Source organism: Marmota monax, unplaced genomic scaffold (assembly GCF_021218885.2).
Source record: "Marmota monax isolate L192 unplaced genomic scaffold, Marmota_monax_Labrador192_F-V1.1 WCK01_AAM20220418_F8-fsc00038, whole genome shotgun sequence".
NCBI classification, from domain to species: Eukaryota; Metazoa; Chordata; class Mammalia; order Rodentia; family Sciuridae; genus Marmota; species Marmota monax.
In genome coordinates this window covers 9,803,566-9,825,505 of record NW_026692498.1, presented here as the reverse complement: position 1 = coordinate 9,825,505, position 21,940 = coordinate 9,803,566, and the positions used below count along the sequence as shown (strand labels likewise).

The following is a 21,940-nucleotide window of genomic DNA, read 5'->3' as shown; positions in this document are numbered from 1 at the left end:
GAATGACAAGTGACCACCGTGCAAAGCATCAGGTGCACAGTAGCCACTCCAGGGTGCAAGACAAGCAGAGATGAGAACCAGCAAACGTTCTGGTGACATCCATAGTCCTGGTTTCCACCATCTCTAGAGTCAGGCCCACCTCTGCCCATCTTTTGCTTTGACCTTTTTTGGTCACATTAGCTAGAGTTGAATTATAGCCACTTGCAAAGAAGAGTCCCAACTAACATAGGTTCAGACAGAAGCTACTATTTGTTGCCCAGTATACATATATATATTTTTAATATTTTTTCAAGTTGTAGATGGATACAAAACCTTTCTTTCTGTCTTTTTATGTGGTGCTGAGGATCGAGCCCAGTGCCTCCCATGTGCTAGGTGAGTGCTCTACCACTGAGTCACAACCTCAGCCCTGCTGCCCAGAATATTTAATTCAGAAGAAAATAACAAGAGGAGTTGGGATAGGTTTTTGTCATAAATCATGATGGTCATTTTCTCTCGTGATGTTCATTATTTTTGCTTTGCATTCAAACTGGTGAAGTGTCCCTTTGAGATATTGGGTCATTTGGGAGTTCTTCCCAATGGGCTAGCTTGAACTTGTCTTTCTCTGGTGACCTACCTGTGTCGTTGTGCTTACTAGATGCAGCCATGTGGCTTGGGGTGGAGTGTCTTCATTATGATTAAACGTCTCTCTTAAGTAGTCCCTGTTGGCCTGTGAGCCATTTCATTTGCTTAATATCCCAGAAGGTCCAGCTTCACATTGGGTTATGCATGTAAGCTGCCTATTATCTTAATGAGATGTTCTCCTGAGGCAGCCACAGGATTTAACATTATTGGCCCAAGGAAGAAGTATCTTGGCTGGTGCTTACAAAATAGGCCTTTTAGTGGCCTATATCTATATATGGTGGTGGATGATAGTCCCATCTCCAGTGCCCATTGGAGATTATGTAATTTGTGGCATCTTCACACAGACATATTTGGAGTTGTCTCAGAGAATGGGGATAACTGTGTATATCTGACCTTGCCAGTCAGCGGAAAAAAAAAAAAAGGTTAGATTACTACTGAGTCTCCATTTAGAAGGAACTCCAAGGAAGCTCACCCTCATTCGGAGTCTTTGCTATGGACAGCAAGAAATGTGAGCTTTTGGATCAAACTGTCTGCTGTTTTGAACAGAAGAGCAATAGATAGGTTGATAGTTCCTTTGGACAGTGGAGAAGGGAAAGAGGGGAGTAGAATGGAAGGATTGATGACATAAAAGTTAAGGTGAGTGGACAAGGATTTCTCAGAACTTGGTTGAGGCTGGCATGTAATGAAGAGAGCTCCCTCAACCATGCAGGGAGAGGCTTGCATACACCGCCTGTGAGTATCAGAGGGAGGACTGGTCGTACTTAGTTACCATCTGCTTCTGGGTCTTGGTTCTTCCTGCTGGGGATATGGCTCACCTTTTTACCACTTTCAGAAGGATGCTGCATTAGGAAAGTTTGGGGGCTTTGCCTGACTACAACTCTTTCTCAGGGCATCTTCTCTTTGCACAGCCCTGATTAACTGGCAGCGGGCCTTATAATTCCACTACACTCACCTTGGTACATTTATTAGATGGATTGTGGACACCTGAGCCAAGTGGGGAGGAGACCTAGTAATGTGTTGCATGAAGCCAATCAGCCTTTTCTAAGAATTTGAATTATGTTCTAACTGGTGATGGGCCTTTGGTCTGAGAGGTGAGGAACCTGAGCTGGGACTGGTGGTCATCTTGCACAGATAAAATGGGTCGAGAAGGGACAATGGAGTAAGTATACAGAAATGCTTCTGGCGCTCCATTTCCTGGTTCCAGTTTCCATGAGGCCTGAATGTGCTGTTTCGGGCTCTGGATTCCCTGAAATCTTTGTGTCCTTGTAGTCATGTCCCCTTCCCTCAAAGACCATTGGTGAGAGCAGATGTTAAGAACATGATCAATGTGACAGCTACAAAGCACAGAATTCAGCCTGATAAACCACTCAGCAGGCCAGATTGACCACAGTTTGGTGTGTGTGTGTTTGGGGAGAGGGGTATTAATTTGCTAGAGATGAAAGGACCTTTCCCAACTCTGTTATCTCTCCCATTGTAGTTCACTGAGTGCTCTCTGTCTCCTAGCCCCAGCTACTGAGAGCTGTTTCCTTCTCTGAGCCTAGAATGTTCTCAGGAATGTCCCTTTGTCCCCACCCCTTCTTTTTCCCTTCTCCTGTACCACCTATCCACCTTGTGGAGTTGTCTAGTTCCCCAGGTCCTTGACATTCTGAGAAACTGAAGTTGAACATGAAACTCCTGTGGCAGAGCCTCTCTGGTGGGGGCTGGGAGGGGGAGCGCAGCTTCCTGCAGGGTTTTGACGTCTCCTCCTCCATCAAACCCCCTAACTCTAACAATTCTCTTCCCTGCATTTTGGGCAAGCTCTTTGTAACTCCAGAGTCTTCTCACATTCAGAAAACTCAAGTCAGGGTCACACAGCGTGTGGTGGGACATGAGGTTAGAAGGCAGCCGAGGACTGGATTTCCTCACGTTGGCTAAAATCCAGGAAATGTCCACTGCAATCCACTTCATTAGCTAATTAAACATTCTCACAATACCTAACAAAAGCAAACTTTATTGGGGTTTACTATGTACAGTAAAATGCATCATTTTAGGGGGCACAAATTTTCGCAAATTTTTACACCTATCTAAGCACTGTATAGAACATTTCCATCACCCCTCCCCCACAGATTCACAGTCAATCTTCATCATCTGCCCACAGTGATAGATTAGTCTTTTCTAGAGTTTCAGATGAACAATATCATACATTACATATTCTTTTGTGTCTGGCTTCTTTTGCTCAGCAAAAATATTTTTGAGATTCATGGACATCAAGGTGTGTCAATAGTTCATTTTTATTACTGAGTAGCGTTCCATTGCATGTGTGACTGTGGTTGGTTTATTCATTCACTCGTCAGTAAAAATGGGTGTTGTTTCTAGTATTTTTAAAAAATGCCTTTATTAGTGCATTCTGGTTACAATAATAGCTGAGTTCATTTTGACGTAATCCTACAAGCATGGATTTAATTTGCTCCATGTCAGTCCCCAGTCACCGTCTTTCCCTCCTCTTTTCCTTTCTCCTAGCCCCCTTCCTCTATTCTGTTGGTGTTCCTAGTTTTTAACTATTATAATAAATCTTCCCTGAACATTTGTGGACAATGAGTGCACACAGTTTTACTTCTCTACAAGTGGAAATGTTGGGTCATATATGGTCCCTTCCTATCCATAGGGGATTGATACCAGGGTTCCCTTTAGACACCCAAATCTGTGGATACTCAAGTCCCTTATGTAAAATGGCACTGTATTTGCATATGACCTATGAACAGTCTCCCATATACTTTTTATTGAGAAATATGCTATTTATTATGTATTTGTTCATTTATTTTATTCCCTCACATACTTTTAAGTCATCTCTAGATTACTTATAATGCCCAATACAAAGTAAATGCTATATAAATAATTGTCATGCCATATTATTTAGGGACTAATGGCACAGAAAAAAGTCTATACTTGTTCAGTGTAGACACAATTGTTTTTCACAATTTTATTTGAATACTTTTGATTTGTGGCCGGTTGAATCTATGTGGCAGAACCCATGGATACAGAGGGCAGACTGTATGTACTTAAGTTTATCAGAGTCTGTCAAACTCCTTTCCAAAGTGTTTCCAAATTTTACACTTCAATCAGCAAATATGAGTGTTCCCCTCACTCCACATTCTTGCCAATGCCTGTTCAGTCTTTATTTTACTTTTTAGTTGGGGAATGAATTTATGACAGCCCATTGGGTAGTTGGGGGAATTATAGGGATGACTGGCAAACTTGGCTTTGAGTGGTGTGACCCACCAACTAGTCTGGTGAAGACCCTTGTCCACAGCTGGACTGTGGACCCACTGCCACAGGGATTCTCTGCTGTGCCTCATCTGTGAATCCCTGACTCCTGGGTGAAGTCCAGGATGGGTCTCTCTCACTGGCTGAGCCTTGGTCATGTGGCTGCATCTTGGTCACATGGAATTCTAGAGACTGGAAGTCAAAAGTCAAGGGTTACATCTGGTGAGATGTCTTTTTGCTGTTGGGGACTCTGCAGAGTCCCAAGGTGGCCCAGGGCATCTCATTGTGAGACAGAACTTGGTTTTTAAATTTTAGCCATTTGCCATTTGCATGGATGCGAGGTGGTATTTCATTGTGGTTAATTTGCATTTTTCTGATGACTAATGACTGAACATCTTTTCATATGCTTATTGGCTATTCATGTATCTTCTGCAGTGAAGCATGTGTTCAAAATCTTTGCCTAGCTTTGAATTGGGGTGCTTGACTTCTTCTTCTTTTTTTTTTTTTTTGGTGCTGGGGATTGAACCCAGGGCCTTGTGCATGTGAGGCAAGCATTCTACCAACTGAGCTACATCCCCAGCCCACAATTGACTTCTTTTTATTGAGCAATAGGGGTTCTTTTTACATTCTACAGACTCACTCGTGGACCCCTGTGCTTGCATTGATCTCTCCATTTTAGAAAATTTTCAGAGCTCTTTTTTGTTCTGTAAATTCTATTTGCCTTTGCCACCCTGAACTTCTGTTTTGTTCTCCTCAACTCCCGCTTTTCCACTGTGGGTTCCAAACAGAGCCAAGCTGCTCTCAGGAAGAAAGTCTGTGCAGTGGTGGTTCACCTCATTTGTTTCTTTTTCCTCAGAAATTAGTACTGTATTGTCAGTTGTCTGAAAGTTGTTTCCCACATTTCCTTCAGTTTTCTAGTTGTTTACGGGGGTGGGGTGGGGTGGGTGTTTTGGACCCTGTTATTCCCTGACTGGAACTTTTTCTTTTCCATTTTTAATGCCTTTAAACAACCCGGCTCCTTCTGTAATGGAAAGTAGACAAATTGAGTAGAAGGAGGTAGCTGTGAGATTGGTTAGATTAGTGGCTCAATGACCTCATCAAACCCAGGGGAAGCTCTCCATCTTTTCTTTCCTGTGTGTATTTGTAGCACTGGGGATTGAACCTAGGAGCATTCTACCGCTGAGCTACCTCCCAAGTCCTTTTAAATTAAAAAAAAAAAAATTGAAACATGACTACACTTAAACATGGTTTAAGTTGCCCAGACTGGCCTTGAATTTGTGATCCTCCTGCCTGAGGCTCTCGAGATGCTGGGATTACAGGTGTGCACTACCACGCCTAGCCACTCAGTCCACCCCACCTTTTTATTTAACAATATCAAATGTATTCATTTGGTTGCAAATGATCAGAAGTTATTTTAATTTGTGAACAATTAATTGAGGCTTTTAGTATCCATCCCGACTTGAACTTATTATTATTTTGATTCCTTATGGCATTTTCCAACCTCTTGCTTCTGTTGCCACATCTCCAACTGCCTACTCTGATCTGTCTCTTTCTTAAAAGTCCTTAGAGGGGCTGGGGTTGTGGCTCAGTGGCAGAGCGCTTGCCTCGCACATGTGAGGCACTGGGTTCGATCCTCAGCACCACATAAAAATGAATAAACGAAATAAAGATATTGCATCCATCTATAACTAAAAAATATTTTTAAAAAAGTACTTAGGGGTCTGGGGCTGTGGCTCAGTGGTAGAGCACTTGCCTGGCATGTGTGAGGCACTGGGTTCAATCCTAAACACCACATAAAATATAAATAAACAAAATCAAGTTGTTTTTTTTTAAAGTCCTTAGAATCATGATCACATTGGCCTAACCCAGATAATCCAGGATAGTTTCCTCATCTCAAATTCTTTAAATGTAATCATATTTGCAAAATCCCTTTTACCATGGAAGGTATCATATTCACAGGTTCCAGGGGTTAGGCTGTGGACATCTTGAAGGCTGTTGTTCAGTCTGCCACAGGATGTGGAAACCTACCTGGTGGGACATCTGCTCTCTAAAGGGTCATGCCGATTCCTGAGAAGGGGGATAAAAGAACCCAAGGGAGGGCTTTGGAATGGACTGAAGCCTGGGTTGTAGAGGTGGGACCTTGGGTGACAGGGTGGATTCTGGTGAGCATTCTACCAGGGCCAGGCACTTGAGGGTCCTCTCAAGTGCTTCCTTCTCGTTAAGAAACTGAGAGTGGCCACAAAGTCCCTGCCACAGTGGCTGAGGGTAAGACCCCGTGGTCTAGATTTGGGGATAATATCTGAGGCCCTGGGGTTGGGGCAGGACAATGTCAGAACTCAGGTTCAAGGCTGAGGCTGGAGAACGGGATCTGAACCAGTATTTGGGATGTGTGTGGGGGGACTTCTTGGGGAGGCAGGGTTAGAAGTCACTTCTTGGTAATCCAGAACTGGGAGGAAGATCAGGTCCTACTGTGCTTTGTATATAGCTTGAAGGTATTCCCCAAAAGTTCATAAGTTGAGATTTAATTCTCATTGTGCAGTAGTAGGAGGGTGGAAACTTAATTTGATGATAGTGTTTAGAGGTGGAGCCTTGGGGAGGCAATTAGGACCAGGTAAGCTCATCAGGGTTATCAATCAGATGGTCATTATGATTGAATACTGTCAGCTTTATAGGAAGAGAGAGGCCAGAAGAGACATGTATGCTCCCTTCTCTTGCCATGTGATGCCCCATGTTGTCAGTAAGAGGACCATCACCAGATATGGACCTTCAACCTTGGAATGAACTGTGAGCCAAAATAAACTTCTTTTCTTTGTAAAGTTAGCCTGCCTCAAGTTTTGCATTACAGCAGTTAAAACCAGACTAATACAGGTTCTGTTTGCTCAGGGGCACAGGATGAGTGTAGGTCAGGGGCTAGGGGGGTATATCGTGTATAGATGGTCTGAACTATCTACGTCAGCATCCAGGACTTGTGCCAGTGGGGAAGCAGCTGGGCAGGCCAGGGGCTGGCTCTGGGCAGCCTCATTGAGGCCAACAAGTACCACCTGCAGTACCAGGTGATCTGGGCACAGAGATGAGAGACTCATAGGAGGAATCAGAGCACGTCAGGGTTGTTGACAGGATTTTGAGAAGCAGGCAAAATGACTAGTCTGGAGAACCCCAGATCTGCAGAAGCGTGGCTAGATCCAGTGTCTGGCCAGGTGTCCACCTCCCAGTCTCAGTCCTGCCTCCCTGCTCCAAGCTGGTGAAGACTCCTGGTGCCCCATGGGGCTCAGTGCTGCCTGAGAAATGGCAGCCAGCATGGGGCCAATGATCCTCAGGCATACAGTAGGATCCCAGTGGCCAAGAACTCCTCGGGGAGCCTGGGAGTGTCAGCACCATGGACCACACCAGGTCTCCAGAGGTTCCAGGAGGAGGGACGGACGAGGAGGACTTCAGGTCTGCCGGATTTGTCTGGAGAGTCCTGCAGTCTGAGCTGCTGTGGGCTCTCCCAGGGCCTTGGGCTTTTCCAGGCTGTCTCCAGGCTGCCTGTCACCTCCAGATGGCCCTGAGTCCACCTGAGCCCTGGGGTCTCACCTGCAAAGCAGTGTGTACAGCCTGGCACATATAGACTTTTCCTGGGGGATGAGGGTCTGGGGGACTGGATTGGCTTCTGGGGAAGGTGTCGGAGGCAGTGTGCCACCAGAAAGGGTGGCTGGGACATTTATGGCAGAGTGCTATAGTGCCCTCACTCCTGCCACCAGTAGGTGCCAAAAGGGCTGCCTTTTCCCACGCCATCCCAGGCTTTCCTGAAGTGAGGTCCCTGGATGACACAGATGTGGCACATCCTGGTATTTTCCGGACTGTAAATTGCTGTCCATCGCTCCTTTCACGTGATTCCTTCCACAATCCCCTCCATTCTTCCCCCTTCCTTCTCTTTTTCTTTTCATCTCCCAGAGGAAGGAGGAGAAACTAGGCCTTGGGAATGGAGAAAGCTAAAGTCTCAGTGCCTCATGGCTCCAGGCTGTAGAGGGGTTAAGCAGACATATTATGGTGCAATTGTCCGAATTCTAATCCTGATTCCATGATTAACTAGCTGTGGGAATTTAGCCAAGTTACTTGACCTCCCTGTGCCTTGATTTCCTCAGCTGTAAAGTGGGAATATAATAGTACCTACCTCCTGGGAGGAGAAAATGAGGTAACATGCGCAAAAAAATTGATTAGGACAGTGCTTGGCACATAATTAACGATCAGTACTGGTTCTCCCTGCCCGAATTCTATACTCTTCCTCCCTCCTCTTTCCCATCCATTGGCCCTGGGCCCATAGGAAGCAGAGCAATAAAGAGAGACCAGCAAGTGCAGGGGGAAAATTTAGATTAGCTAGGAGGCTGAACTTCCAGCCACGGAGCTGGAAGAGGCTAACTGGTTTTGAGTCTGGATACTGCAGTAACCTAGAGAATTCCAGCATCCGACCACGCTGCTGGAAGGCCCAGCATCCAGACATTATCGAGGTGTCCTCTTTGCTCCTCCTTCGCAGCTAGAGGTTCCTACCTGAGCTCACAGAGGGGGGAGGAGCCTGAGACAAAGCCTCTGATTGGCTGCTTTCATGGCAGCCTCTGTCAACTTCCGGGAAGGGGTGGGGCAAAAGCTGTTTGGCTGAACCTCACACAAATTCTTGCCTAGGTTAGAGGAGGAGGGCGGTAGGGTCTTTCCTAGTGGTCTGAGCTGGTTTGTGGAGTCCTAGGGGTGGAAGGTGATGGGCCGGAGGGCGCTGGGAGACCTCGGGGGCTGGAAGCTGACTCTTGTGGACTGGCGATTCCATTTAAGATGCTGCACACAGTCAGACCTTTTAATGATGGGGTCTTAGTGGGGTGTGCTCGGGGAGAGGGACCCGTGGGAAGCGCTTCCCTGAACCACAGCCCCCACACTTAGGCCGTCACCCTCTTCCCCTCCTTTTGTGGGGAGCTGGAGGGACCGTAGGACCCTCACTCCACTTCGGGCCGTGTGATGCCCTTTTGGTCCTCAGAGTCCGTTCTTCTGTGCTGAGGTCCGGAGTGGGACCATCTGCTTCTGCTGCTCTTGCTGCTGTTGCCTCCGTTTGCCTCTCCTCCTGGGGGCAGGAAGATGGATCTCTGTGTATTCAACCCCCAGGCCTGGACTGGTAGGTCAGAGGTGCCCTCCACTGGGTGTGCCCAGCCACCTTCTCTCCGCCCAGCATCTATTGCTCCTGGAGCTGGGAGCCCCAGGGATTCCAGGAGAATCTTAGCTGGTTGGAGACAAAGGGACAAAGAGCCCTATGCCACCCCTACCTGGGTGTGTGACCTGGGTAAGTTCCTGTGAGAGAGGACCCACCTGCCCTTCAGGTCCTGCACAGTATCCGGCAGTGGCTGGCCCAGGGTCTCTGGCAGGAGCGCAGTGGCAGCACTGGCAACCACGGGGACAGCGCCGTAGATGAAGAGAGGAATGGTGGGGTAGAGCTCCGCGGTCATGCTCACCAGGGGGCTCACGATGCTGCCCACTCGGGCCATCATGCTGCCCATTCCCAGGCCTGTCTGCCTGTGGGATCGGGGTGGGGCATTTGTTAGCATGATTGCTGAAGTTCTGGCCACTCTGGAGTAGAGCAGCTCAGCCCCAGCCCAGGGCCTGTTCCCCAACTGATTTGAAGATAAATTTGACAGTTCTTCTGGTGATTTTTTTTTTAAGGGAAGTTGGGAGGCCTCTGGCCAGAGAATCAGGACCTTGTGATCGAATATTATCTCTGCTTTTAAGTTTCTGTGTGACCTTGGGCAAGTCCTTGTTCCTCTCTGAGCCTCAGTTTCCATATTTGTCAAATGAGATGGTTGCATTAGACCCAGGGTTCTCAGATTGCTTGAAGGATTTTCGAGTCACAGGTGCCTCAGCCCCTCCAGACCTATTGGATTTGGATCCCCAGGGAAGGGGCCTGGAATCTGCATGTTTGAGAATGTGCTAAGAAAATTCTCTATGAGAGAAGAGCTTAAAAACATTGATTCAGGGGGCTGGGGTTGTGGCTCATTGGGAGGGTGCTTGCCTAGCATGCATGAGGCACTGGGCTTGATCCTCAGAACCACATAAATGTAAAATAAAGATATTGTGTCCACCTAAAACTAAAAAATAAATATTAAAAGAACACATTGATTTAAAAGGCAGACTTCATGGGGCCTAAATTTAAATGAAAGCTTCATTTCTCACTAGCTGTGTAATCTTGGAGAAATAACTTCTCTGGGTCTCAGTTTTCACCTTTGTAAAATGGAAATAATGCTACTACCTGCCTCAGTGACTGGCTATGAGGATGAAGTGAGCTAATATTTGTAAATAGTTTAAGATGGTGCCTGGCAGGCACATAGGATAGCTTTGTACTGTTATTCTTTCCACTGAAGTCCCATAAGGGCATAGGAAGGTATCTGTGACCCCTCATCCCAAGGGGCCAGAGGAAGCCAGACACTTCTCTGACATCTCATGTGAATTTTGAATTCCATTCTGAACATAGACAGACGTTTCTCATTCCTTGAGGAAACAATACCCTTCTTGCCCAATCTTGGCACTCAAAAAGAGCAGAGCTTGTATATGTGTACTGCTGGCATATCATCAGGTATGTCTACTGTGGTAGGAGATGACCTTCATGTTTGTGTCATTTTTGGTTTAAGGCTCCCTACCCTGCCCAACTCGGTGACTCTTTTGAGGTCTTCTGGGATCAGATCAGGGCTGGGCAGCCACATTTGTGTTAGTGAGACTGAGAAGGGTGTATTGAGTGACTATTATGTGCCTTCAACTGGTGAGTGTTGGGAGGGGGACTGGACTAGACTGTGCTCTGGGGTCCAACCTGTGTGCAGAGGAGTCTTTCCCCAAGCACAGGCTCACACTCACCGTATCACTGTGGGGTACAGCTCGCTAGTATACAGGAAGATGCAGTTGAAGGAAGCAGCCAGGCAGCCTTTCCCCAGCACAGCGAGGGAGGTACGGACAATTGTCTGGTCTGGAGAGAAAGGAGGGGGAACAGCGGGAGCTTGGAAGTGGGGGATTGGAGGCAAATTGGCCTCTCCGTCTTCTGAGAAGTTGGGTCATGGCTGGGGATGGGGCTGAAGAGGAAGGGCCAAGGTGCTTATGGGTGCTCACCCTGGGGTATCACCCCATTCACCAGGATGCAGATGCCTGCCAGCAGCAGTGAGGCCATCTGTGCAGGCCGGCGACCCAGAGAGTTGATGATAAGGAAGCAAACAAATTTAGCAGGCAGGTCCACCGCTCCAAAGATCACCTGGATTAGGTAGATGCTGACCCCAAAGTTCTGCAAGTCCATGACCAGCCCGTAGTAGGCAAAGCTGGTGGCAAACCTAGGGGGAAGGGAGGAGGGGGAAGGAGTTCTTAGGGAAGCTTAAAGGAGGTGGCTCTTTTAAATAGTGGGGTGGGCTGCATTTGGTATCCTGCTTAAGGACCTGGAATTCCATCTTGGCATATTTAAACTGAAGTTTCAGTATGGGGGCAGTCCTCCAATACGCCACATTTTCCAATCTTGTGATAAAGAGGTTCTCCAGTGTGCTGGGGGAATTTTCATTTGTTGCTACGTAGGATTTATGTGGTTTTAGCCTTTATCTTGTCTAATGATGCTGGGCTGAGGGAGGGCAGGTGGTTATCCAAGCCACATCTTTAGGTCTGAGGTGTTGGGAGAAGCCAGGACAGCCTGGGACCTGTCCATGGTCCTGGGACAGATGTTGTGAGATGTTAGGAGCCTACAAAATGAGGCTCAGGTTTTTTTTGGATAGGACCCACAACTGAGAGGAAATCCAAAATTGGAAGCCAATAATTCTTTGGCAGGATTGATCCTTCTGACCACAATCTTCTAACTGCTCTGGGATTGCCATGGTGTTGGGAAAGGGGGTAAGAAGAAGGAAAAGGGGGAATGTTGCAAAGGAAGATTTTTGGCTTATATCATCCATGACCCCAGTGTCCTTGTGGTGGTGGGTGTTAGCTCTCTTACTCTCTCACTGTCTCTCCCAGTGCCTGTGCTTTTGGAAGGCACTACCAGGCCAGTAAAGCCTCTTGAGTGTTTTTGCAAACCACACTGGCCTCTGCCAGCATGATGTAATTCTTTTGACTCTGGAGGCCACTGGTCCTGGTGAGATGCTTTCGTCTTTGAACAGAGTTGGGGAAAGAAGAAGCTTGGGAGACTGAGATCCAGCTTGGGGACTAGGGCTCAGTTGAAGCTGGGGCCAGGTCCACTGACTTTCCCTCCCTCTCGTCTGTCTCTCTCATTCATAGCATCCACCCCCTCCCCAGCCTGCCTTTTGCTCTTGGTCAGTCTGTCTGACTGTCAGTGTGTCCATCTGGGCCTACCACAACATGGAGAGGCAGAGGAAGAGGCGACGAAGGGTAGGGCAGCGCAGCAACTCCATGGCTGAAGCCTGGCTCTTGCCCATGGTCAGCTCTTTCTGCAGACTGGTCCGGAGCACCTGATAGGATGGGAAGGGCCCAGGGCCTGAGTTCCTCCTAGGGGATCCTCTCTCAGAGAATCCCTCTGGGTCCTGGGTCCTGAGTCTTGGGTTTGGGACTTGGGCTGGATGCCCTGGTGGGGTGTTGTGGGAGGTCTCAGGGGCTCTCACCTCCATACTTAGCTTGGCCCCTTCTTCTTGCTTCCCATTGATCTGAGCCACTCTCTGCAGGGCCTTCAGGGTGAGGTCCAGTCTCCCAGAGGAGGAGTACCAGCGGGCAGACTCAATGAAGAACCTGGCAGTGGGGATGGGCTTGGGTGTTGGTGTGGCTTTGGTTGCAGTTAGCTGGGCTGGACTTTCTAAGGATTTCATTTAAGGTTGGGAGCCCAGGAGTCTTTACAGATCCCTCTCTGTGATCATAAGGCAGTGCCCAGTTTTGCAATGATTCATCCCCAACCCTAAGTTCAGCTCTTGGGTGCTAGGTAGTGGGTGCAGGGCAGGCAGTTGGAGGACTGGGGGAAGCCAGAGAACTGGATAACCCTGGGCAAAGCCTTCTCCCTACAGCCTTGGTTTTAGCATCTGCCACATGATGCCATGGATTGGGTTTGGCTTTCTGGCTTTGACCAACTCTGGGGTGGGGTGTGTGCCTAGCTCTGGGAGTGGTCCTGTCTCTTGGAACCCTCTGGGCTCTGTGGCGCGGCCTCCCACCCCAGGCTCCACGCACCAGGAGTAGATGAAGAAGGCAAAAAAAGGTGCAGAGACCAGCAGCTGCAGGTGGCGCCAGTGGGGCACAGCATAGGCCAGGCCGGCCAGGAGGAACTGGCCCAGGCTGTAGACATAGCCAATCAAGGTGCCCACGTAGGCGCGTGTGTGGATGGGCATCCACTCCACATCTGCAAAAGGGGTTGGAACAGGGAGGTGTGACTAACAGGGCTGCTAGGTGGGAAAAGACCCACTCCTCCTCCCAACCTCAGTCTTTCCCAAGGCTCCATGGATGATGCATCAAATGAGCTTGGGTGCCAGGGTAAGGGAGTGGGGGACTTTGGGTAGAGGAAGGGATGGGGATGTGGGCTCAGAATCCCCAGGAACTGCCTCCCACTTTCCCCTCCCCCACCTATGATCCCAGAGCCCCCTTTCCCTTCAGAGCATCTCTGCCCACTCAGTCTATCCCCAGTAGCAACTCCTCTCCTCCTCCTCAGCCCTGGGCTGAGTTTCCCTTCAAGTGGCCAGAGAAGTGGGTTTTCTCCATCTTGGAGATCAATTGAGATGGGAGTGGGATTCTCAAATGTCCTGTCCCAGTCCTAGCACAGTCTGCTAATTCTTTTAGTCCAGAGAATTCCACATCCTTGAATTTCTTTCTGGGCTTGAGGAATGACCGTGGATAAGTCCCTTCCCTTCTTCCCAGCCTTGGGTTCCTCACTGAAAAAGCAATGTGTCTGATCTATCAGAGGAAGCACATTGACGGCCCATGAATGATCATTCTTAGTGCCATATGTGTTTGGTCTGTATGTTGGCTTGTCTATGTTTAGAAATATTAGATCTAATGCAACATGAAAAATCTGGGATATTTTACATTAATCAAAAAGGAGGGGTAGGATCTGATGCCCCTAGGACCTCTTGGCTGGAGCAGTGTGTCTGTGGTGTCTCTGGATGGGATGTGCCTATTATTTGGATACAGTCTTCACCATTCCCTCATGCCTCCTGTACCTGGCCTGCCTCAGTCACTTACATGACCTGCTGGCTTTAAAAGTGGAGTCCCCAGTCTCATTTCTAAATGAGGGGTGAGGACAGCCAAGCCTGAGAAGGAGGTTGTCATTACTGGTTGTTGGGGTAGACCCAAGAGAGAGGCTGGAGGGCAGGCAGGGCTCCGGAGGGAGGGGTGGGCTGAGAGATGAGGTGGAAGGGATCTGGACAGAGGGCAATGGGTGGGGGAGGATCCTCACTCAGTGTCATGCAGTTGAGGGAGATGCTAGCCAGAGACATGCCCGAGATGAGCCGGAAGGCACAGTAGACCGGGAAGTTGGGAGCATAGGCTGCACAGGTCCCCGACACAGCTGTTTGTAGGTAGTTCAAGATCAGCACCTTCCGCCTGCCCAGCCTGTCATGGGAGGGAAGACCTGTAGCAGAGGCCTGGAGAGGCATGTCTGCCCTGGGCTGAGGGCCTTTGAGGGCCTCCTGAAGTGTTGTGAGTCTACTGCTGCTGTAGGTCCTCAAACCAGCCCCAGTGGGAATGCAAGCCTCCCACCCAGGGACCTGAGTCCAGTCAAGGGGCTGTCAATTCCAGCCCAGCCCTTTGGCCTTACCCAGGACTGACCTGTCCGCCAGAGAGCCGAACACCATGGCTCCCAGCAGCACTCCCACCATGAACAAGGACTGGGCCAGCTGGCGTAAGGCCCTGTGAGAGCACACAAGGTTCCACTGCAGAGAGAGGGTGGCGAGAACAGGCAGAGATGAGCCCGGAGCCCTTACCCTCCTCTAGGTTGGTCCTCAGGGCCCACATCACCCTCCTCCCTGACAATTCCTTCTCTTCTTTGCCTCTCTGGTCCTGGGAGCTGAGAGCAATTTTTTTTTTTTTTTTGCCGGGGGGTACTTACTGGGGATTAAACTCAGGGACACTTGAACACTGAGCCACATCCCCAGCCCTATTTTGTATTTCATTTAGAGACAGAGTCTCACTGAGTTACTTAGTGCCTCACTTTTGCTGAGGCTGGCTTTGAACTCGTGATCCTCCTGTTTCAGCCTCCTGAACTGCTGGGATTATAAGACATGGGCCACTGTGCATGGCGAGAGCATTTTTTAAAACTCAGAAGTTCTCACATCTGTTTTTGGTTTTAATTTGTAATTACAAAGTCTCCAGTCTTGAATCCCTTTTTCGTCTTCTAATTTTGGCCCCTGGAGAAGTTGAGAGTCTGTGTGTGTGTGTGTGTGTCTGTCTGTCTGTCTGTCTGTCTCGGAGGGGAAGGCAGAGTCTGGATGGTGTGTGGGAGGGGGAGTCCAGGTACTCACCTCACTTACGATGGTTGAAGGGAAGGTGCTGTTGTCATAGATCCAGCCATCAGTGCAGGGCTCTGTGTCCTCTGTGCTGTTGGCTTCTGTGCCACTGGCAAAGGGCAGTCCTCGCTGCGGGGAGGTGAAGCGGAGGCAGGACTCAGGCCGCCCCTGCCCGTCCCGGGGCAGCCAGGCCTCCAGCGCCCCGTCCTTACTGAGGTTGGCGTGGGCAGGTGGGCGGCAGTGGTGTGGGGGGATGGCAGCAGTGAAGTTCTGCAGGGTGTTGTGGGAGGCCATCAGGATCAGAGGGAGGACCACCAGGGTGACCTGGATCAGCTGGAAGCGGCCGACACCCCCCACCTGCTTCAGGAGGTCATTGAAGGCCATGAGGCCAGGCCAGGCCAAGTGGCTGGAGGCTGAGGACTTCCAGTACCAACACTCCGTCTGTCTGTCTGCCTGCCTGCCTGTGGTTCTCTGCCTGAGAAGCAGGGCTGCTACTGCTTCCACAGCTGAGTGGCTCCTGGAGCTGAAACTGAGCTGGCTCTGTGGGGGGACTGCGGCCTGGGGGCTGCCCCTCCTTCTCTTCCCTTCTCCTTATTCTGTCCCTCCCTTTCTCTGGCAGCTTTTTCTCACTTTTCGGGGTCCGGATGGCTCAGCTTTCAGGGTCTGCTGGAGCCCTCATCCTTACATCGGCAGGTTTTAATCCTTGGCCTGGGGAGAATGAGTTAAAGTGTGACTTGGTATCAGAAGGATTAACCCTCTGACTATTCCCTGTGTCCGTGGAATTTCTCCAAGTGAGTATAAAGGGCAGGAGAGGGTGGATGGAAGTGGGAGTGGAAAGAGGAGATGGGAGGGTCCAGCTGGGCGTCTGAGAGCAAAAGGGGACAAAGTGGGACGTCGTTGCCTTATTTATAGTGGGCTCTGGGAAACACGGGGGTCTCTTGAAGGGTTTTTGTCTTTTTTTAGTGGACAGAGTCCAAACAGTCTGTCTCTGGGAAGGGTTGCCAGAGAACATCCAGGGGGCCCAGTTGTGTGAACTTCAGATCGATGAATAATTTTACAAAGTCTGAGTATATTCCTAATGTTGTGGGACATACTTATGCTAAATAATTATTCATTGATTTAAAACTCCAATTCAACTGGGCATCTTGTATTCTTATTTGGTTAATTGGGTTACTCCAATCTGCTCTTCTAGGGACAGCTCATCTCTATTCTTCTTCTTCTTCTTCTCTGGACAGCTCACATCTTATAGGACCACAGCTTTGTTCACTTGGAGGAAACAACAGATGTCAAAGGCTGCTCTTGAAGGAGTGGGACCAAGACCCACGTCACACATCACGTGGGTTTGTTTTTCTGGAGTCTCGGCTTTCACCTTCCTCGTTCACATCTTTCCCTTGGTCAGGTCTCCTGTCTGTGGGATTTTCTTTTTTAAACAATGAACATGAATTTATTTTATTTTTAGCGACAATTCTAAGATATCGCTTCAATTCCGCCAACAGTTTTTGGCTCCCACGTCCTGGTCACTCATGATCAGGACAGTGCTGCACTCTGATTGGTTGGGTTTCCACGGGCTCTGATTGGTTAGATCACGGATCAGGGATGCTGAGAGAGCAGGTTGCTGCGTTCTGTTTTTGGTTTGCAGAGTGCATATTATGTAAAACATGGACTCTGGAATTAGTGGGCGTGGATCCAAGTCCTCACTTCACATTCACTGGCTGTGTTACAAGGTGCAAGTTGGTAAACTCCTCTGTACTTCATTGCCTCACTGAATTGTGGAGGGTTAAGTGAACTAATACAAGTAAAGAGCATTAAGAACTTCTAGCCAGGTGTGTGGTGGTGCACACCTGTGGCTCCAGCTGTTTGGGAGACTGAGGCAGGAGGATCAGTTGAGCCCAGGAGCTAGAGACTTGCTTAGGCAACATGGTGAGAACCCATCTCAAAAAACAAAGAAAAACCAAGTGCTGTGGTGCCTGTAATCCCGGTGGCTTGGGAGGCTGAGGCAAGAAGACCATGAGTTCAAAGCCAGCCTCAGCAAAAAGTAAGGCGCTAAGCAACTCAGTGAGACCCTGTCTCTAAATGAAATAGAAAAAAGGGTTGGGGATGTGGCTCAGTAGTCAAGTGCCCCTGGGTTCAATCCCCAGTACTGAAAAACAAAACAAAACAAACCAACCAAACAAAGAAAAACCAAACCCAAACAAATGAACAAAAAAAGAAGTTTCTGCCCCATAGCTTGGTGATTTTGAACCCTTTCTATTTGTTTCTGGTAGGAAGGTGAGATTATCATATGGATTTTAGAAAAGAAAATAGGTTTAAGCATATCATTATAAACAGTAATTCTCCACTGGGGACCATTTTGCCTCCCTTCAAGGGACATTTGGTCATGTCTGGAGACATTTTTGGTTGCCATGCCTGGAAGTGGGTGCTATTGGCTTGTGGTGGGTAGAATCTGGGGGTGCTATGAGGCTTCCAACAATGCACAGGAGAGCCCCGCAGCCAAGAATTATCCTGATCTAAAATGTCAATGGTGCTGGGGTTGAGAACCCCATCCTAAACAATGTTTCTGAACTTTTCTGTGCAGTGATCAATCTCATACCTGTTTGGCCAAGAAAATTCCAGTCATACAAATAACTCCTAACAAAATATTCTTCAGAACGTCTACACTCTCTGAAGGAACTTTGGATTGGGCAAAGGGGAAGTAGGGGAGGGGAGGGGGTATGGGGGTAGGAAAGATGGTGGAAGGAGACAGACATCATTACCTTAGCTAGGTACATGTATGATTGCACAAATGGTGTGTCCCTACTTCGTGTACAACCAGAGAAGTGAAAAATTGTGCTTCATTTGTGCACAATGAGTTGAAGAACATTCTGATGTCATGTATAACTGATTAGAACAAATAAAAAAAAGAATGTCTACACTCTCTTTTGAGTAGGGAGGATGTCTTACAAGGTGAGTAATAGAGAAATAGAAATTCTCTTTCCTGCTCTGCTTAAATAGAGCAGAGTAGCTTCCACAGTACTGCAGTTCTGTCCCTGCCCAGGTCTACTCAGCCATTTTCTCCACTGGGGTAGCCAAATCAAGACCCTGATCTCTCTGGGTCCAGTCTAGTCATCTTCTCTGGTGTGTGTGTGTGTGTGTGTGTGTGTGTGTGTGTGTGTGTTTGTACTGGGAATTGAACTCAGGGGCACTCAACCACTGAGCCACATCCCCAGCCCTATTTTGTATTTTATGTAGAGACAGGGTCTCACTGAGTTGCTTAGGCTGAGGCTGGCCTTGAACTCGTAATCTTTCTGTCTCAGCCTCCTAAACTGCTGGGATTACAGGCATGTGCTACCACGCCCAATTTTGCTGTGTTTTAATTTGGTTGTTGGTCATGGCCTACCATTCTAGACCTTTCTTTGCCCTGTATGGTGTCTTTCTGTTTTGGGTCTCTGGCTTTTCCTCTCCTTCTGACTTTTGCTACACCATACTACATCAGCTATGTTGGCCTATGTCTAAATACAAGGGATTGATTAAGGTTCCATAGTTTAATAAGAGATAGCCCAGGCCCTATACAAATTAGCTGATGCAAAGGGTCATGGGGGGAGGGTCTTTCTCAATTCTTCTAGGCAGAAATCTCCAAGTCTTGCTGTTGATGGGAAGCAGTGTAAAAATCAAGATGCTGTGTTTATGTAAATTGTACTTTTGTGTAGTTCCATTGTCCATTGAGACCGTGGGATACACAATGCTCAGATTAGTTCAAAACTTTTCTAACTCCAAAGCTGGGTTCTAAACTGCTGCTCCAGAGGCGTAGACTGCTCCACAGAAAGGGTTTTGGATTATCTGTCCTTGCATGTACAGAAGAGAATAGGGGAGAACCAGAGGGGGACGTGATTCAGCTAGCCTCCCCCTCCCACCCACTGTTGGTTCTGGACTGGGTCCAATGGGTGTCCAGATGCCTGACAACATTCTCCAGGCCAAGGTATATAAGAGCCTGTGGCCTGGGGATGCGGGGACAGCTGGACAAACAGCTTGGGGGCTGCAGGGCCAATCTCCTGCCAGGACTTGGTACCCCTGAGGGGGAGTAGGTGGAGTACTGGGAGCAGCAGGGGTGATGGGCCCTTGCAAGCACCCTCCTTCTACAAACCTGTGCCTAACCCTGCCTTGAAGAACTCCCTTCTCAGTCCCTGACCAGCTCCAAGCCTGGATGAGTCCAGAAAAGGTTCCACTGGAGGCTTCAGGGACTGAATTGTGGTTTGGATCATTGTGATCAGCTCCCAGGATCATTAGAGTAGCAGAGGGATTCCCCAGCAGCCTCCCAGTTCAAGGAGAGCTTCTAATGCAAACGCTCCCATGGCAAATGATTTATAGAGCTGGGAATTATCCCTTGGGGACCTTCTGGATCACTAAAAACTTAGAATTGGATTCCCCTGGGCTAACTGGCATGTGGACTTAGATTCTGGCTGTGTTCAGTCGGAAAGCATCAAACCTGGGAATTTCCTATTATTCCAGAGCCACAGAGTCACACACCATCAGAGCTGAAAGGTGTGATTCAGGTAAAAACAACTCACTGTGTGGATAAGGAGACCAGAACCCAGAACAGGCAAGAAGTTTGTCAGTATAGAACCCAGCTCGCTCAACTCTGCTGTTCTTCCCACCATGCTAGCCACCATCACTCTCTCTCATTTTCTGGGATAAGTATTGACTTTGTACAACTTTATTCTGTTCTGTGGATTTAAAGTATGAACTACATGTGATTTTGATTACTTTGTGAGACTTTTCAAATAAATAATTTGCAGATCAAATAAAGCACTCTTGCTCAAACCAGCCCAAGCACGAGTTTGAAATGACCTCAAGAGTTCAGCAGACTCCACGTGCTGCTGACCCCACAGCAACCTTCTGAGCAAGGAATTCTGACCAAACTGAGCTTTGCGCCTTGTGCCTAGGCTATCCTACTGGCAGACAGTGCAGGTATTATAAATCCATCTGAAGACTGCCACTTGAAGTCTAATATGAGACCAGTGACCCATGAGGACTCTGCCTCATGGGATTCACTGAGCCAGTTGGAGTCCCCTCTGTAGTACAGAGGAGGGAGAGGCAGCAGGAGTTGCTGAGGTTGGAGGGGAATCAGCACTGGTGGAGAAAAGGAGAAATGAAGACTTGGTGGGGTATTCTGACTAGCAAGCCAACTGATTCTAAGTCTTGATCATGTAACTAGGAAGTGTCCTCCTCTCCTTCACTAGGTGTAATAAGCATCGTGAAAAGCACCCTTTCCTGTGTGGCTGGGTGACAGGCTGGTCACCTGTCCCTTCCCTGACTTACTCCCCTACTTCCTGCTCCTTTGGATTGCCTGCCAAATAAGCAAATCACATTCAAATCCTTGTTGTGGGGGTCTGCTTCTGGTAAAACCCAGACTAAGATACAATTACAATCACGATTCAGCGTGTGATAACCAGGGCACCTAACCCAGGCTCTGGGGAGCCACAGAAGGTTTTTTGGAACAAACAATACAAGCTGAGGCCTTAAGGATGACTTGGGGTTAACCCAGTATAGTGGAGGTTGGATGGGGAGAAGTCCACTGCTGGTGGACTCGGGAATTTTGTTACAGCAACAGAAAACAGACTAATAAACTCTATTTTTCAGACCCTAGACCAAAGAAATTGGATGAGATTGAGTTTTAGGGTGCAAGGTAGAGGTGTTAAAAACTGAAGCTGTTGAGGAGGGTTGGGTCTGATCCTGATGAGCCTTGTAAGAGAGTTTAAACTTCATCCCAATGGGAAGTCACCAAAAGATTGAGGCAGGGATGCAATACAATCTTTCTTGCATTTATTAAGTGCTCTTTCAAATCTCTAAATACAGATTTGAGAGTAGTCATTAGCTCTGTGGTTGACAATCAATCTCTGGAGTATGTTGAAGTTGTCCATTATGGTAGCCAAGAGCCACTACTGAGTGCTTGAATTGGGCTGGTCCAAATCAAGCTATGCTGTTGGTGTAAAATACATACCAGATTTTGAAGGCTTAGTATGAACTTAAAACTACAAACTATTTCATTAATAACTTTTATATCGATTGCTGTTGCGATGGTAATATTTAGGTGTGTTAGGCTGAGTAAAATATATTTTTCATATTTAGTATATTATTAAAATAATTTTCATCTTTTTCTTTTCATTTTTAAAAAATGGCTGCTAGGAAATTTCAATGAAAATGTATACAGATGGCTCATATTATATTTCCATTGGAATGTGAGAGGCAGAAGTCCTGGGGAAAGATTTCTGAGAGACGTCAGTGCTTAAGAAATGATAGAGGAAGAATTGCTGCTTTTGGAATTGTTTAGTAATGAGGAACAAAACTCCCTCAGCTTAAACAAGAAGAGAAATTTATTTGGAGAATTCAGGGCTTCTTAACAGAACTCGGTGACAGATAGTGCATCCAGGGCTGATAAAGAACAGGGACTTGGAATTCAGTAAAAACCATTATAAATAGTCTTGTCATTTTTTTTTTAATGTCTGGGTCCATGGAGCCTCTTTTTCTCTGTGCATCTCTGTTCTGCTCTTTTTCCTCTGTCTTTCTGTGCTCTGAGCCAGCCCAAATTCATGCTAACCTGCCTTCCCAAAGCAAGTACCAAGAGATGGATGGAACCCTCTGCTATGGTTTGGATGTGATTTCTCCCCCAAAGTTGCATGTGTAGGAAG

General features: G+C 47.9%; 1 protein-coding gene across 1 annotated transcript; it reads right to left on the bottom strand.

Moving 5' to 3' along the window:
• Window positions 1-8,675: 8,675 nt before the first annotated feature.
• Window positions 8,676-15,974, bottom strand: Slc22a6 (solute carrier family 22 member 6). Its single transcript, XM_046445759.2, has 10 exons — window positions 15,291-15,974; window positions 14,599-14,702; window positions 14,228-14,382; window positions 13,009-13,177; window positions 12,456-12,579; window positions 12,190-12,305; window positions 10,975-11,189; window positions 10,726-10,834; window positions 9,193-9,396; window positions 8,676-8,950 (listed from the first exon to the last, which is right to left on the bottom strand). Exons 1-10 carry the CDS (start codon window positions 15,657-15,659, stop codon window positions 8,863-8,865), a joined length of 1,653 nt encoding a protein of 550 aa, XP_046301715.1. The 5' UTR covers window positions 15,660-15,974; the 3' UTR covers window positions 8,676-8,862.
• Between the last annotated feature and the right edge of the window lie 5,966 nt (window positions 15,975-21,940).

Bases quoted from the DNA above. Each gene is read 5' to 3' on its own strand.
- Slc22a6 (XM_046445759.2), bottom strand. From the start codon at position 15,659: ATGGCCTTCAATGACCTCCTGAAGCAGGTGGGGGGTGTCGGCCGCTTC. The intron at 14,703-15,290 runs GTGAGTACCTGG...CTCTCTCTGCAG, and splicing joins CTTCAACCATCGTAAGTGAG to TGGAACCTTGTGTGCTCTCA. The intron at 11,190-12,189 runs GTAGGCCCAGAT...CCTTCCCCCTAG, and splicing joins CTCTGCCTCTCCATGTTGTG to GTTTGCCACCAGCTTTGCCT.